The sequence below is a fragment of the Leuresthes tenuis genome, unplaced genomic scaffold, assembly GCF_036924035.1.
Source record: "Leuresthes tenuis unplaced genomic scaffold, fLeuTen1.0.hap1 SCAF_4, whole genome shotgun sequence".
NCBI lineage: Eukaryota > Metazoa > Chordata > Actinopteri > Atheriniformes > Atherinopsidae > Leuresthes > Leuresthes tenuis.
In genome coordinates, this window is record NW_027325358.1 from 4,629,943 (window position 1) to 4,645,345 (window position 15,403).

Here is a 15,403-nt window from a genome sequence, read left to right on the forward strand (position 1 = left end):
TGATTATTTAACCTTCGTTTATGGTACGACTTTGCATGGGCTCTCCCCGGGTACTCCGGCTTCCTCCCACCGTCCAAAAACATGCATGTTAGGTTAATTGGTGACTCTAAAATGGTCCCTTGGAGTGAGTGTGAGTATGTGGTTGTGGACTGGCGACCTGTCTGAAAACTGAGCAACACACGAGGCTCGGAAAGATTCCCAGAAGTGACGAAAGTTTGCTCCAAAAAGTTGATAAATGAACAAGTGAAAGATAAAATGTCAGGGGGTTTGCAATATTTTATGAATATTTCATTAACATAAGCTCCTTACATCATTGACAGATGTTGTTGTTCGTGATCATTGAGGCAAAATTCTACTCTGAACATTTAGAAAGTCAGAAAATGACTAAAACAACATATGAACATATGAATTTTGTAATTTTCTATTTCAAAGTAGTGGTTCACCTCTACACATGAAATGTTTCATTACGTCTGTACAAATACTAAAAAATTCCATGTTACAGCACCCATCTTTACTCACAGTCATATGAAAACGACAGTTAGCTCTCAATTTGTGGAGGAATCTCGGCCACTCTTCTCTCCAGCGTTGCTTCAGCTCTTTGAGGTTTGCAGCATTGGTTTCTGCACAGCTCTCTTAAGGTCCCACCACAGCATTTCAGTCAGGCTGAGGTCTGGACTCTGACTGGACCATTGCAACACCTTGATTCTTTTCTTTTTCACACATTCTGCTGTAGATCTGCTGCTGTGTTTGGGATCTTTGTCCTGTTGATGAGCCAGTTTCAGCCCAGCTTTAGCTGTGGGACAGATGGCCTCACATTTGACTCTAGAATACTTTGGTATCCAGAGGAGTTCATGGTGGACTCAATGACTGCAAGGTGCCCAGGTCCTGTGGCTGCAGAACCAGCCCAGATCATCAGCCCTCCACCACCGTGCTTGACAGCTGGTATGAGGTGTTTGTGCTGATATGCTGTGTTTGGTTTCCTCCAAACGTGCTGCTGTGCATTAGGACCAAACATCTCCACTTTGCTCTGGTCTGTCCAAAGGACATTGTTCCAGAAGTCTTGAGCTTTGTTCAGATGCAGCTTTGCAAACCTAAGCTGTGCTGCCATGTTCTTTTTAGAGAGAAGAGGCTTTCTCCTGCAGCCCTTCCAAACAAGCCATCCTTGTTCAGTCTTTTTCTAACTGTGCTGTCATGACCTTTAACCTTTAACATGCTAACTGAGGCCTGTAGAGTCTGAGATGTAGCTCTGGGCTTTTTCACCTTGGGGTGAACTTGCTGGGACGTCCACTCCTGGGAAGATTGACAGCTGTCCTGAATGTTTTCCACTTGTGAATAATCTTTCTCTCTGTAGAATGATGGACTCCAGATAGTTTGGAAATGGCCTTATAACCCTTCCCAGATTGATGGACAGCTTCTCTAAGATAATTTCTGATGTCTTTCCTCCTCGGCATCGTGTTAACACACACCTGAATGCTGAGAAAAATCGTATTGATGATCAGTTAATCAGCACATTTAATTAGCAGCACTCTACACACTACTTCTTCATTTTGGTTATGTTTTTGAACATTAAATAATGACACAGTGTCATATTTCATATGCTGTTGGTAATTTGAAGTTTTATTTACCTCATTTTAAAACTTGGCAACACCTCAGATTAGAAAAAGTGAGTTACATCCTTTCCACCATGTCATTGCTGAGACCCACTTAACTGATTTACGTCAAATCTTCAAATCTGGCAACACACGGGCTCGCCTACTGACAGCTATTGTTGGCTTTCGTTTCTCTGGCTCCAGCACGCACAGACATTTTGTAGGACTTGTAGGTGAAGTTGAACGTTTGACGGGTCTGCTCCACCTCTCAGGTAAGCACCAACTGTCTTTCGACACCTTTAACGCTTTATTTTCAACACCACAGCCTCTTATCTCGTGATTCGTCTGTGTTAGCACAGCTTTAAAGTTGAATTGTTTTGTGGTTTCATGCGGCCAGCTTCAACCTCTGCTCCCACAGTTGCTTAGTTAGCTGACAGTTAGGTAATACTTCGACACACTGGCGTCACCGGCTTGCCGTAGCACGCCGTCCTCTCCGTAGTGGGGCAACTGTTGTCTTGGCAACACGACTCATAAATTAACGGTGGCAATTATATGAACATGAACGTCGTGGACACACTTTCCAGCTTAAAGAAAGAGAGTTGAAAATGGCTTCTTGCCTGGTGCCCGACTTCCCCGCCGTGATGATGGCTCTGGAGCATTTAAAGGACCTGGACAAGCAGCTGAGGGAGGAGGGAGTCCCCTTCGCTGCTGAAGCCAGCATCCATCTGGCGGAGATAACGGCCGCTGTCACCGACCTGGAGGCGGAAAGACGCACCGCTCACGAACACCTGGAGGTGGAAACCATAGAAAACAGCAAACTCAGGCACCAGTTTAATAACATACGTGAACGTATGAGTGAGGACATCATGGCTGATGTGGCAGCAGTCCGGGCATCTAATGCTGAGGAGATAGAGCAGCTGCGCAAAGACATCAACACAGCCTGCCAGCTCCAGGGAGAGACTGTGGAGAAGCTGGAGGCCCTTCTGAGCCAAAACAAGATACTTTACCCAGAGCGAGAGCGGGTCAAGGCTGAGAGAGATGCGATTGTGGCCACTCTGAATGATCAGCTCACCCTTAAATTCAGCTCGCAGATACAGCTGGATCAGACACGGGACCTCATAGAGGAGCTGAAGTCCTCCGTCGCTGCTGTGGAGCAGGACAAAGTAAGGCAGCAGCAAAACAGGCTACAGGACAGGGAAGCTTTCTCCGAGAAAAAAGACAGCCTGTCCAGAGAGGTGGAGCAGACCGAGGAGGAAGTTCTGCAGCAGGAGCTGGCTGTCATGAGGACCAGGAAAGAGTTTGAGATCGTCAACAACAAGAGGGAGGAAACCGTCAGCCATCTGGCTGACCTCAGCTTCCATAAGGGCAAGACGGAGAGCAACGTGCAAAGATTGACGGCATCTCGCTGCCAATGTGAGCAGCTGCTAGAGGAGGAAATCCTGAAGCACCAAGAGCTAAAGCAGCAGAGAGAGATGCTGAAGGAGGAGTTGCATGAGTTGAGGGAGGCCTTCAGCCTCGCTGTCAGTAATCTGCAAGACCAAATTACCACAACGGAGGCTAAAATAGAAGAAGGTCAAGCCTCGAAACCGCTCATTCTCAAAGCCTTGTCTAAGATCCATAAGATCTTCCAGCATCGGCACGATGAGGAAAACGAAGTAAGGGCCGAGCATCTCGACGTCACGCAGCAGCTGCGGCAGTCCAGGCTGCAGCTGGAGGAGCGCATTGCTTCCATCGTCAAGCAGGGCAAAGAGATCAAAGAGATGGACAAGCAGATCCAAGAGCTCCAGGAAGCAGACACGATCAACAGGCGTGTGTTCAGGAGGAATCAGGAGGAGGCGGAGAGCGATCTGGAGGCGGAGAAGAGCAAGGTCAGTCAGTCTGAGGAGAAAAAGAGGCAACTCTCCCAGCTCCTGAAGGAGCAGAGGAGGGCGCAGGAGGAGCATGTGGCCAAAATGACTTCTGAGATCAACAACACCAGGAGGAGCTATGAAGAGCTGCTGCTAGAAGAGGCCGCGCTTCACCAGCGGCAGCCCAGGAGCGCAGACCCCGACGGGCTGATGAGTCACATGACACAGACTGAGGCTGAGTACAGACTGATGGAGAGCATCCAGAGGCAGGAGGTGCAGCGGTGCACCGCAGAGGCCGAGAGCATCAGCAAGAGCACCGAGGAGAAGCAGAGGGAGGTGCAGGAGGAAGAGGAGGTGCTGGAGGAGGTGGAGGCCAAGTGGGAGGAGGAGCAGAGCAGGCACCAAAGGCTGGAGGCGCTCACACATGAGCTGAAACAGAAGAGGACGGAGCTGACTCTGCTGCTCAAGGGGAAGAAGCTGCAAACCAGCTCGCTGCTGCTGCCCAGAGAGGCCATGAAGGCCCAGCTGGAAGAGCTGCAGAGCTGCTCCATCCACATGCTGGAGCAACAGGCCTCCGAGCTGACGGCCGTGGAGGTGAGCATCTATAACAACAGCGTGAAGCTGGAGCAGGTCGGCGTGGAGAACAGCCGACTGCATCTCCGGATCCGGCAGATGACCGAGGACCTTAACACGACCAGGCAGGACAGAGACCGGTCCCAGCGGGACTCGCAGCGGCTCGGCCGCAGCACGCAGGCCTTATCTGAGAGCTTACAGGAGGCCTGGAGAGGGGACGCATCGCTAACCCGGGCCGGGCAGAGCGGAGACGGCGCCCTGTTGGCGTCGATGGGTTCTCTGCTGAACCGTCTGAAGACCAGGAAGCAGCAGCTGGTGAATGTCAGCGCGGTCCTACACCAGCAGATGCTGGACTTTAGCAAACGACTGGGCGATAAGACGGCAGTGGAGGAGCCCAGCTGACAGCTGTCACATCTGTGGAGCCCAGTCTGCTCTCACAGCTCAGAACAACCTGTGTGCAGGAAATAAAAAGTCCAACATAAAGATGTGTCCTCTTCCTGTCTGCGATTTAGCTTCCTGTCTAAAGAAAGTCTCATTTGATGAGTTCAGAGAGTTTTCTGGCAAACTGAAACCTTTTAATGATTTAAGAGGCTAAACCTTCGTATTTATCAATATTTCATCAAAGCGTTTGTCTGCAGCTCCGGACCTGAAAGGTAAACGAGGAGTTAAGCAGTCTTATGACGCAGGGCAGCTGCTGTTTGGAGGTTAAAACCTGAGTTTAGGTCTTGTGTGGAGCGCTAATTATGTCCTGCTGCCGTCCACCATTTTGAAAGAAGTCCACTCCTGTTCATGAACCACACTGACCCCCCCCCCCACCCCCTGTTTGTGCACATCCAGGCATGAAGAGAGCTCCTTTGTGTGGTTTTTGGATGACACCACCGTCGGTCAGATTACAAGCTGTGGCGCATTGTGGCGCTCAGAGGACCGGTGGTCATGGCACATTCTTTCATTGCTAAGAAACGACTTTATGGAAGCCGAAGAAGGCGATGAAGCTGACTGATTAGATATTGTGTGACTTTAGGGAGCAACGGATTGATTTTTGTTGGGCTGAGTAATGAACTACAGCTTTTCTTCACTTTTATCTCAGAAAATGGGGTTTATTCTTCTGATTTTAGTCAAATTCACACACATTGTCCTGCAGATTGGAGGAGCCGGGGACCTCTGTGGACTCTTTGATAAATGTTTCCACTGTTTTAAAGAACGAAAGGAAAATCAGTGAATTATTGGGGAATTCTTTTATTAGAGATACACACCAACTACAGAGTGCTCGCCTGCTTCTTTTTGTGCTGTTGAGTGGACTAAGTGTTGCGTATTAATATAAATTCATCCCATTTCTGTCACTTTGACTTTAACCCAACAAACCTCTTGTTTTTCTTCATTTTACAGTCATCATCCTCTGTTTTTCCCTTCTTTCCAGACTTCTCTGCGTTGATTTTGGGTTGATGAAAGTTTCTCCTGTGAGCCAGCAGATGGCAGAAGGACTCAGTTTCTCCCTGTGACCTTGCCCCGCTGCTAAAGGGTCAGTTAACCAGCCGCTGCTACTTCCCTCTGAGCAAATAACCCCGCAGACACATGCCTGAGGAGGCATTCACACAGTGAATACCGGTGAAGAAAGAGAGAGTGGGGAGCGAGGCTGGAGTCGGGAGGAAATCCTCTGTTTATTCCAATAAAAAGGTAAGAGCAGACTCAGAAGTGGCAGCTTTATTATGTAACGCTCTACGCTGCTCAGACGGTGTTGCAGTGCAATCTGAAGATGTTTACTGTCAAACCTCTTTGAATATATCCGCCTGCGCCTCAGGGGATGTTGCATCACAAACACAAGCCTGTTGCTTTCACCAAAACAGCTGCAGGCAGTTAAAATGCAGAAAAACTGGATTTATTTCTTATTCTTTCCTTCACTGGAGCTCAGAACTGATTTTTCTCGGCTGTGAGAAGTTTCTTATTGAATCGTGTTGCTGGTTTACTGATATTTTAGCCACAGAAAGTCACCAAGAAAGTGATTTACCTGAAATAATAATGAGGTTCTGCCAACTCGGAGGAAACTGCTGGGACACAGAAAGCATTTTAAGTAAAAAGTGGAGCCAGAATTGTGGCTTGAAGATGTTCAAACTGTGGGAAATACGTAGATTTCTGAGGGTAAAACGTAGGATCAGGGTGGATGTGCAACGGTTTGATCAGCATAGTCGTGGCTCGGTGCTTTTGTTCGGCTTTAAAGTGATTTTTATTCTCTCAAAATGCCTCAAATGATAAAGAAGAGGCGCTTTTGATGGTAGAATAAAGACAAATGAGTGATTCTCTGAGGCTGGTGAAGCTTTAAGCAAACCAATGAGCGTCCCTGCTCATATAGCTGCGTGTCCTAAGGTCAAAGGGTAAAGGAGCAATTTAACACCACAAACTATGATCTCTGCTTCCGTGGTTGTACTCTAACCAGCGCTGTACAATATGTAGTCATGGAAAAAGAGACCTTTAAAGTATTTTCTGTTGTAGATTAATGTGTACTTTAACACGTTTTGGCTCCCCAGAGGGCACTTTAGCATGCGATTTAGCTCCCGAGAGGGCACTTGAGGGCACTTTAGCATGCGATTTGGCGCCCCAGAGGGCACTTTAGCATGCGATTTAGCTCCCGAGAGGGCACTTTAGCATGCGATTTAGCTCCCGAGAGGGCACTTTAGCATGCGATTTGCCTCCCCAGAGGGCACTTTAGCATGCGATTTAGCTCCTCAGAGGGCACTTTAGCATGCGATTTGGCTCCTCAGAGGGCACTTTAGCATGCGATTTGGCTCCTCAGAGGGCACTTTAGCATGCGATTTGGCTCCTGAGAGGACACTTTAGCATGCGATTTGGCGCCCCAGAGGGCACTTTAGCATGCGATTTAGCTCCTCAGAGGGCACTTTAGCATGCGATTTGGCTCCTCAGAGGGCACTTTAGCATGCGATTTGGCTCCCCAGAGGGCACTTTAGCACGTTTTGGCTCCCGAGAGGGCACTTTAGCATGCGATTTGGCGCCCCAGAGGGCACTTTAGCATGCGATTTAGCTCCCGAGAGGGCACTTTGGCATGCGATTTAGCTCCCGAGAGGGCACTTTAGCATGCGATTTGGCTCCCCAGAGGGCACTTTAGCATGCGATTTAGCTCCCCAGAGGACACTTTAGCATGCGATTTGGCTCCTGAGAGGACACTTTAGCATGCGATTTGGCTCCTCAGAGGGCACTTTAGCATGCGATTTGCCTCCCCAGAGGGCACTTTAGCATGCGATTTGGCTCCCCAGAGGGCACTTTAGCATGCGATTTGGCTCCCCAGAGGGCACTTTAGCATGCAATTTGGCTCCCCAGAGGGCACTTTAGCATGCGATTTAGCTCCCCAGAGGGCACTTTAGCATGCGATTTGGCTCCCCAGAGGGCACTTTAGCATGCGATTTGGCGCCCCAGAGGGCACTTTAGCATGCGATTTGCCTCCCCAGAGGGCACTTTAGCATGCGATTTGCCTCCCCAGAGGGCACTTTAGCACGCGATTTGGCTCCCGAGAGGACACTTTAGCACGTTTTGGCTCCCGAGAGGGCACTTTAGCATGCGATTTGGCTCCCCAGAGGGCACTTTAGCATGCGATTTGGCTCCCGAGAGGACACTTTAGCATGCGATTTGGCTCCCCAGAGGGCACTTTAGCACGTTTTGGCTCCCGAGAGGGCACTTTAGCACGCGATTTGGCTCCCGAGAGGATACTTTAGCACGTTTTGGCTCCCGAGAGGGCACTTTAGCATGCGATTTGGCTCCCCAGAGGGCACTTTAGCATGCGATTTGGCTCCCGAGAGGACACTTTAGCATGCGATTTGGCTCCCCAGAGGGCACTTTAGCACGTTTTGGCTCCCGAGAGGGCACTTTAGCATGCGATTTGGCTCCTGAGAGGGCACTTTAGCACGCGATTTGCCTCCTGAGAGGGCACTTTAGCACGTGTTTTGCCTCCTGAGAGGGCACTTTAGCACACGTTTTTCAACAATTGGGCCACAAGGGGGGGCGACCGCCCCCCCCCCACTGGCATTCATACACAACACTCTCACCTCCCAGTCAGAGCCCCACTCTGAAGCCTCAACAGTTTGTTAACAGGACCCGAGTCCAGCTGGCCTCTCTGTGGCATGCACAGTCAGCCTGTTTGGGTATCAGCTGTTTGTGGTTCTGCTGCAAATCGAGCTCCATGCCTCAAAAAAACTCACGTATTATTTCTGATAAAAGATGTGACGCACTGCTGAGTCCACAGACGTCACTCGTAAGTCAGCAGAATTTTGGTCTTATCACGGCGCGGTTTGATTGTCAGCTGACTGATGCACAAATGAAAAAACAACACAGTGGATTCTGGCTTTCTGATGGTGTCACAGCTACACCCCCCACATGTGTTCTGATAGCTGCCGTTAAGAGCTCCAGAAACTCTGGAAGTGACTCCACTTGTAGCTTCATGCTGGTGGTCCTCAGGATGCTTTGAAATAGGTGTCAGTAGCTTAATTTACCTTTAAGCTGCGTGCCGACAAACTAAAGACTGTTGATGTTAACATGCAGATTCTTGGCTGATAAGTTTAATCCTTTTTATGTTTCACCAGAACCATAAAAGTCTCATGGCTGCAGGCGATCTTTACGATCTTTATCTTTATGTGCATTTAACAGGGTAGTAGTTGCTCTCATGCTAAGCTAAGAGGCTAAGCACATGAAGTGGAACATAAAGATAATCTGTGGTGCAAATTGAAATTTTTACCCGATGATGGAGGTTGATGTCGTCCTTGTTATTCATCCTAAGGAGAAAATTGATTATTATTGATGTTATTTCATGGCAATCCATCACCAAAATGTCTGCAAGTATACTTTTGTAACCCCCTCAAGCACAAGGCACCTGATTTAAAACAGAAAAGAAAAGAAGAACATTCCAAACAAGTCATAACAGCTGAATGTCCCGAGGGAGCAGGCCTTAGTGTTCAGTAAGAGTTTGTATATTTAACTTTCTTTACAGTTTTACGGTTGGATTTTCTGACACTTCCTCAGCAGCCAAATCTGGACCAACAGAAAAGAAGCAACGCTTCAAAGCTTCATTAACTTGTGTTTTAATGTTGACCAACGGGATGGAAAAGCCTACATCTCTGTGAATATTTACATCCCATTCTTACATGCGTTGTGGAAAATCACGGCGCCCGCCGTGGAAAACAACAGTTATGCAACAGCGGTAAACTCGTTTCAGAGTTATGCGAGTTCTGTTACAAAATGCAGAAGTTGCTGCAACGTGCTCGCACTCTTGTGCACGCGAGCAGACGCTGTTATGCAGCTTTTACAGCGGTGACTGATTCGTAACTCGCCACTAACACACTGAACCAGCTCGGCAGCACCTGACCCGTAATGCTCCACATGGCCTTGTGACGTCTTCACTTCCTAATCTCGCCTCCCTGGGGCTTTATAGGCAGCAGGGAGAGGCGAGCGCTTTGTTTTCTGACTGACAACAACACATCTGCCTACTTTCCCGGACGCAGACAAAACGCTCTCTGCAAAGCCAGGAGGAGAACGTATCTGATCTGAGCCAGGGTAGAGTTAAAGGTCGTTTCACAGAAGAGCTGAGCCAACATAGCCGAGGACAGAGATGCAGACGGCGGGTAAGAGATCAAGATGAAGGTTGTTGCATCATCGCTGAATTAATAATGTTTGAAACATCGGGTGGATCTAAATGCAGGGGAGTTGGTTTTAAATGGGGAAGAATTTGGCAGGTCATTATGACCTGTGTGGATCCGTAACATTTGGTGCTCAGATAGCGTTTAATGTCTCCTTTTATAGTCGTTATGCTTTGGTTTGAGAAGTTATTCCCCAGGATTTGTTCCTCAGAGCAGAGCTACACCAGTTTTCAGGGCATACATTGGTCTGTTTGATAGGAAAGCAGCTTGAGTTTCCTCTTTCTTAGGAAGTTTTCAGTCTCGTGGACCTGATAATACTGAGATTTGTGTTAAAACAAGAGTCAGATTAATAGAATTGTCTGTTTAGCTTCTGAAACTGAACAAACCGGATGTGTTTTTGCTGAACAATCAGTCAAGTTTGACCCACTTTGGTTTGAAAAGGGTTCAAAGTTTTCACAGATAAACTCCCATGCAGGCAAAAAGCAGAGCAGCAGTGCTTATTATCTGCAGGGTGTGGCCTGTCCGGCCTGTGATTTAAAACTGAGAGTTGCTTCTGTTTATTGGTGTTGCAATAAAGACTCTGCGGCTTCCTGACGATAATAACAGCTTATACTTGTCATTTATAGCCGCTGTAATAATTTTTTATGCACATTAATGGACCAAAATACTGTGTAATTAGAAAGCTGTCGCTCATAAACAGAACAAAGTTACAGTAACTGCAGGGGGAAACAGTCTGAGTGAGTCTCAGAGGTAAAATGTGCTCCTAAAGGCTCTTAGTGTCGCTGGAGCTACCACAGAGGAGTTTTAAATGCTCCAGAAAGTCTTTCTGAGTGTGGATAACCACACAGCAGCCAGGCTCCACCGAGTGAAACTGATGGAAGTGTAAAGTTCAGGGAGACGATCTCAGGTTAAAGCTGTGGAGCAGCTGTTCTGGTTCTTTAATCTGCTGTTAGCAGACAGTTTGTCAGTCATTACAGTCGGGCCAACCACAGCTGCCAGGAGTTTAAAGGGGAACTCCGGTATTTTTAAAGCTTGACCTTATTTATGGCATGAAATACGTTCATCTGCTCACTGAGAACAGTTTGGTGAAAGTCGGCGTCCTTCCGAAGATATTTAGATAACTGGAGATCCATATAACGGAGTGAACGGGGCTTAGAGGATGCAGCCTCTAAATAAGGCATTATCTGTCTTTATTTCACCAATACTTTAAGAAGAATGAATGAATGAACGTGTGCTATAGCTCTGTTAGCTCAGAGCTGCTGTTATGTAGCTACTTGCAGCTATAGGAGAGCTAACGGAGGGATTTCTACACAGGCACTCTACTGGGACCACTTCATCCACACGCCCCCCTGCAGCACAGTTTATTTACTCCGTGCTCTGTGACAGTCGGCTAACTTCACACAGAGTTTGCTGCTGATAGTTTTGAGCAACATGGCAGGATATTTATCAGATTTTGACAATATGAACGACCACTTTGAGTAAGATGGACGTTCTTACTGGAGTGAATGAGCTGTGCTGCAGTCATGCTGTGGATGAAGTCTACACTTGGTCCATGGAGGGGCAACATAGAGGATGGGACTGCTCCTTGCTTATTTTTTACGATTCATGTAAAGACTGAAGGGAATCTTGGGTGAGTTTTGTTGCCATTTCAAACTGAACGTCCATATCTGCAGCCTGTTTAAGTTCATTTAGTCTTTAACTGTACTGACAAACTGGGTTAAGTTAGGAAGAGTTATCATTGTGGCTCCCTGGTTTGGCAGCTTTATTCTTTCATTTTTGATCTTATTGTTGCCAGTAGTGACCACATAAGGATATTGTGATATTTTAAACCTCAGTCAGTGTTTTCAGAAGGAACGGCAACTGTTCTGTGGGTAATATTAAAGACTTTGTAAATCACGGGAGACGTCGGCGCTTTTTAAAATGGATCCTCGTGGTCGTCGGTGGAAGTAACCTCTTTTAAAATCAATGATGTTTTGTGGACCTCTGACTTTGTTTGCATGTGATGTCAGAGGCTGGATTCACCCCGGTGATGAGCTGAGGGAGTCACACAGCACACATGCATCGACTCCACTTAAACAAAAGTGAACAAAAAACCCTTTGAAAGATCCTTTTCACGTATTCTTCCCCTTTATTTTTGTTGTGCTGGCTGCTAAATGAGGTTTCGTGTGTTGCCACAGAGTGAATTCGTGATGTTAAGGATACATCTGTGTTATTTCTGATGGTAAAGAACGATAAAGAATAAAAGCAGCATCATCAGCACTGGTGCAGCTGGCTCACGTGTGAACCAACAGATGTTGTTGAAGCAGGACAAAAGGCACGTTGTGTCCCGTGGCAACCGCCAGCTGCAAACGCGCTATCGCTACAGGACACGAGTCAGAAAGGCTCTCTGACTCGTGTGTGTGGTGTTTTTTTTTCCAAAGGGATTATCTCGGTGAGGCCGCTCCAGATGACTCAGCAGCTGTGACGTGGTCGTGCAAAAACCGCCTGACAGTCCAAGCTGGAGATCAGCAAACGCAGTCGATCATCTGATGTTTAAAACCGCTGCGCGTGGGCTCCAGATGTTGGACTGAAAGTTATCTCCTCATCCCTGTTTTTGCTCCTCAGCAGTGTGTCAGATGGGTGGAGGAGCCACCAGGCTGTACAGCACCCTGACTCAGACCCTCGGCAGCCGCGGTTCCCCCCTCCCTCTGTCCTACCTGGACCCCCACCAGCCCGCCGTCACAAACCTGGATCCAGATTTCTGCCAGGTAGGTCCTGGTGGGAGCTTTTAGCTTCCTTAGAACACACGTATGTTTTTATTTATGTTTGGAAGTAAAAATAAGAGTTATATAGACCCGTTGGAGCCACTCGCCATCGTGGCCCGACTGCCCTTCGCACATCTTCCTTCATATTTCTTGTTTTCCTTCTTCTTCTTCTTGCTATCCTTCTATCTCTATCCCTCTGGAGTTTGCCTTGTATTGGGATCTTATCTTTGTCGTGTTGCGTTGACGCCAGGATCCATTTCCTGCCAGAAAAAGACGCCACACGTCGCCCTCATATCAGCAACGATCCACTTCCCCATCATTTCAGGATCCTTGTAAATGTGTGTTGCAGCAGCAGAAGGGCTCCCCTGCGTGTCCCCTCGATCCAGCGGAGCTGCTTCGACAGTGCGATGAGGCTCTCAGGGACCAGCCGGCCCGGCTCCGCAGGAAGTTTGTTCACCTCAGCGATGGACACAGCGCCCCCAGCAGCCCTATGAGGGTGATGCAGTGGAACATACTCGCCCAAGGTAGGCTGCTGACCGTCTGACGGGTTTTTAGGTTCAGGTACAGAGAAAAGGGCTTTTTGGATATGACACGTTTTTAGTTAAATAATCTGACTGAATAAATAAAGTATCTGTCAAATACGGGAGCACAAAGTTAGCAACGCGTTAATTATGACGCCTGACAGCGAATATTCAGTCATCAACGCCACACGAGGAGGAAACTGAACCACTTCCAAGTAGAGCGTCGATCTGCCTTTTAACATCGGCCAGAAACGCATATTTAGATGAATGCTGACGTTGTTCCTTGTCTGCTTCATATGTTTATAACCAAAGGTGTGCGTTTATACTCAGATTTTCATCTGCTGCCCCAGGTAACCATAGAAACCATAGAAACATCCGATCCTCAAGTTATCAGCAGTAACAGGAAGTTTAATCCAACCCTCCTGACCTACTGATGTGAAATGATTTTGAAAGTAGGAGCAGATGATGGATCAACTTTTCCAAGTTGAGACACAAACGCGACGATGAGGCGAACTCCAGAAAATAACACCAAACATACTTATTTCAGATGGCTTTTAATACCCAGTAGTATGGTGACACTTTTATATTATCTTATTCAATTTTGCTGTATTTTATTGCGTTTCCTGTTATTTTATTGTTTTGTACTTATTCTTTATTTATGATCTGCTGTACACCGAAGTGGATTGTTGGGGGCTGTAGAAATAAATTACATTTACATCTTCAGAGAAGCTCTCGATGCCAAACATTTCCAGGCTGTGACATCTGGTTACGAGAGACGATCTATGATCATGTTAACAATGCGCCAGCTTCACCTCGCAGGGTTTAAATGGTCCACGTCTGAGCCGTTTGGCTCCATATTAGCTGAGCTACAGTGTACTGAACTTGGCTCTCCCCCCGTCTTCTGTCCCTCAGCTCTGGGCGAAGGAGTCGACAATTTTGTCCAGTGTCCCCTGGAGGCCCTCAGCTGGTCCCGCAGAAAGTACCTCATCTTAGAGGAGATCCTCACCTTCCGACCTCACATCCTGTGCCTGCAGGAAGTCGACCACTATTACGACACCTTCCAGCCCGTTTTGGCAGGCCTGGGCTACGGAAGTCACTTCTGCCCCAAGCCCTGGTCCCCGTGTCTGGACGTCGAGGGCAACAACGGCCCCGACGGCTGCGCGCTGTTCTTCGACCAGTCGAGGTTCGAGCTCCTGGACAGCGTGAGCGTGCGACTCTCCGCCATGATGCTTCCGACTAACCAAGTGGGTAAAATTCCTCCCTTTCTCAGTAAAACCACCCGGGCAGCACCCGTGACGCTGTGCTCTCTTCCCGCAGGTTGCCGTCATGACGACGCTGCGTTGTCGCAGCACCGGGAGATGTGTGTGCGTGGCCGTGACCCACCTGAAAGCCCGCTCTGGGTGGGAGTGGCTTCGTAGCACTCAGGGATCGGACCTCCTTTGGCATCTTCAGAACCTGGTCCAGAAAGTTGCCGACGGGCCCGGTGCCGGTGAGCCCGGCGCCGGCGTATCTGCGCTCGTGTGTGGAGATTTCAACGCAGTCCCGACGGAGGAGGTCTACCGGCGGTTCGCGGCGTCTCCTCTCGGTTTGGACTCGGCCTGTAAGAAACTCAGCCGGGACGGTTTGACCGAGCCGGAGTTCACGTCGTGGAAGATTCGGGCCACAGGGGAGTGCTGTACCACTCTGGACTACATCTGGTACACTAAGGACACGCTGAGAGTGGACGCGGTTTTGGACATGCCCACCGAGGAGCAAATTGGGCCAAACAGGCTTCCATCCTTAAGCTACCCATCTGACCATCTCTCTCTGGTTTGTGACTTCAGCTTTAAGGAGAGGGAATGAAAAGGAAACCCAGTGCAAGGGGTTCTGGAGAGTCGGGGTTTGCTCCTGGTGTTGCTCAGTCCAGAAGAAGGCGAGCGGACGGGAAGCCGGAAAAACCGGAGGACCTAAGTCCAGAGAGGGAAGTTTGATCCTGGAAGAGCTGCTGACGTAAGGTGTTGTAGAGATACACAGAGACAGTCTACCTCCCCAAACTAACACTCAAACTGCCCACCAATGGTTTGTTTTCAACCAAATAATCCTTAAAAGAAATAAAAATCACACTGCAGTGATTGAAATAAAGTGTTTTTGCTTGATGAAAATCTCTTGTTTGCCAGTTAGTCGGGTTGATTTCAGATAAAAGCATATGCAGATTCCTTATTATTCAGAAACCTCTGCTTATTTCCTCAAGCTTTGTCCTGCGTGTGCGTCGGAACTCAGAAAATCCCCCGAAGGTTTTACTGCTAAAGGTCACGTTAGAGGTCAGATATATTATGCAATATTTGCAGCTTTTCTTTTTGGTTTTGTTGATAAGGTAGAAACTCAAACTGCAAAGCAGCACGTGCACAATAACCACAGGCAGCTCGGACACAATGTTCCCCTGATAGATCGGTAAATATTGGATTTTGCTCCCTCTGAAAAAACCACCAGAAACCCACTGAGAGTAAAAACGCG

General features: G+C 48.1%; 2 protein-coding genes across 6 annotated transcripts; both read left to right on the forward strand.

Annotated features, from left to right (window-relative positions):
• Positions 1 to 1,766: 1,766 nt before the first annotated feature.
• Positions 1,767 to 15,014, forward strand: LOC140305357 (nocturnin-like). 5 transcript variants are annotated; one of them, XM_072384199.1, is made up of 6 exons: positions 1,767 to 1,861; positions 5,427 to 5,683; positions 12,250 to 12,392; positions 12,739 to 12,913; positions 13,823 to 14,154; positions 14,228 to 15,013. In XM_072384199.1, exons 3-6 carry the CDS (start codon positions 12,261 to 12,263, stop codon positions 14,750 to 14,752), a joined length of 1,164 nt encoding a protein of 387 aa, XP_072240300.1. In that variant the 5' UTR covers positions 1,767 to 1,861; positions 5,427 to 5,683; positions 12,250 to 12,260; the 3' UTR covers positions 14,753 to 15,013. The 5 variants fall into 5 exon arrangements, with proteins under 5 accessions (XP_072240300.1, XP_072240301.1, XP_072240299.1 ...); XM_072384200.1 differs by having other exon boundaries at positions 12,253 to 12,392; XM_072384198.1 differs by lacking the exons at positions 1,767 to 1,861; positions 5,427 to 5,683 and adding an exon at positions 9,234 to 9,630 and having other exon boundaries at positions 12,742 to 12,913; positions 14,228 to 15,014.
• ccdc175 (coiled-coil domain containing 175) lies at positions 2,101 to 5,420 on the forward strand. The gene has a single exon (XM_072384195.1). It carries the CDS (start codon positions 2,195 to 2,197, stop codon positions 4,409 to 4,411), a length of 2,217 nt encoding a protein of 738 aa, XP_072240296.1. The 5' UTR covers positions 2,101 to 2,194; the 3' UTR covers positions 4,412 to 5,420.
• Positions 15,015 to 15,403: the final 389 nt, after the last annotated feature.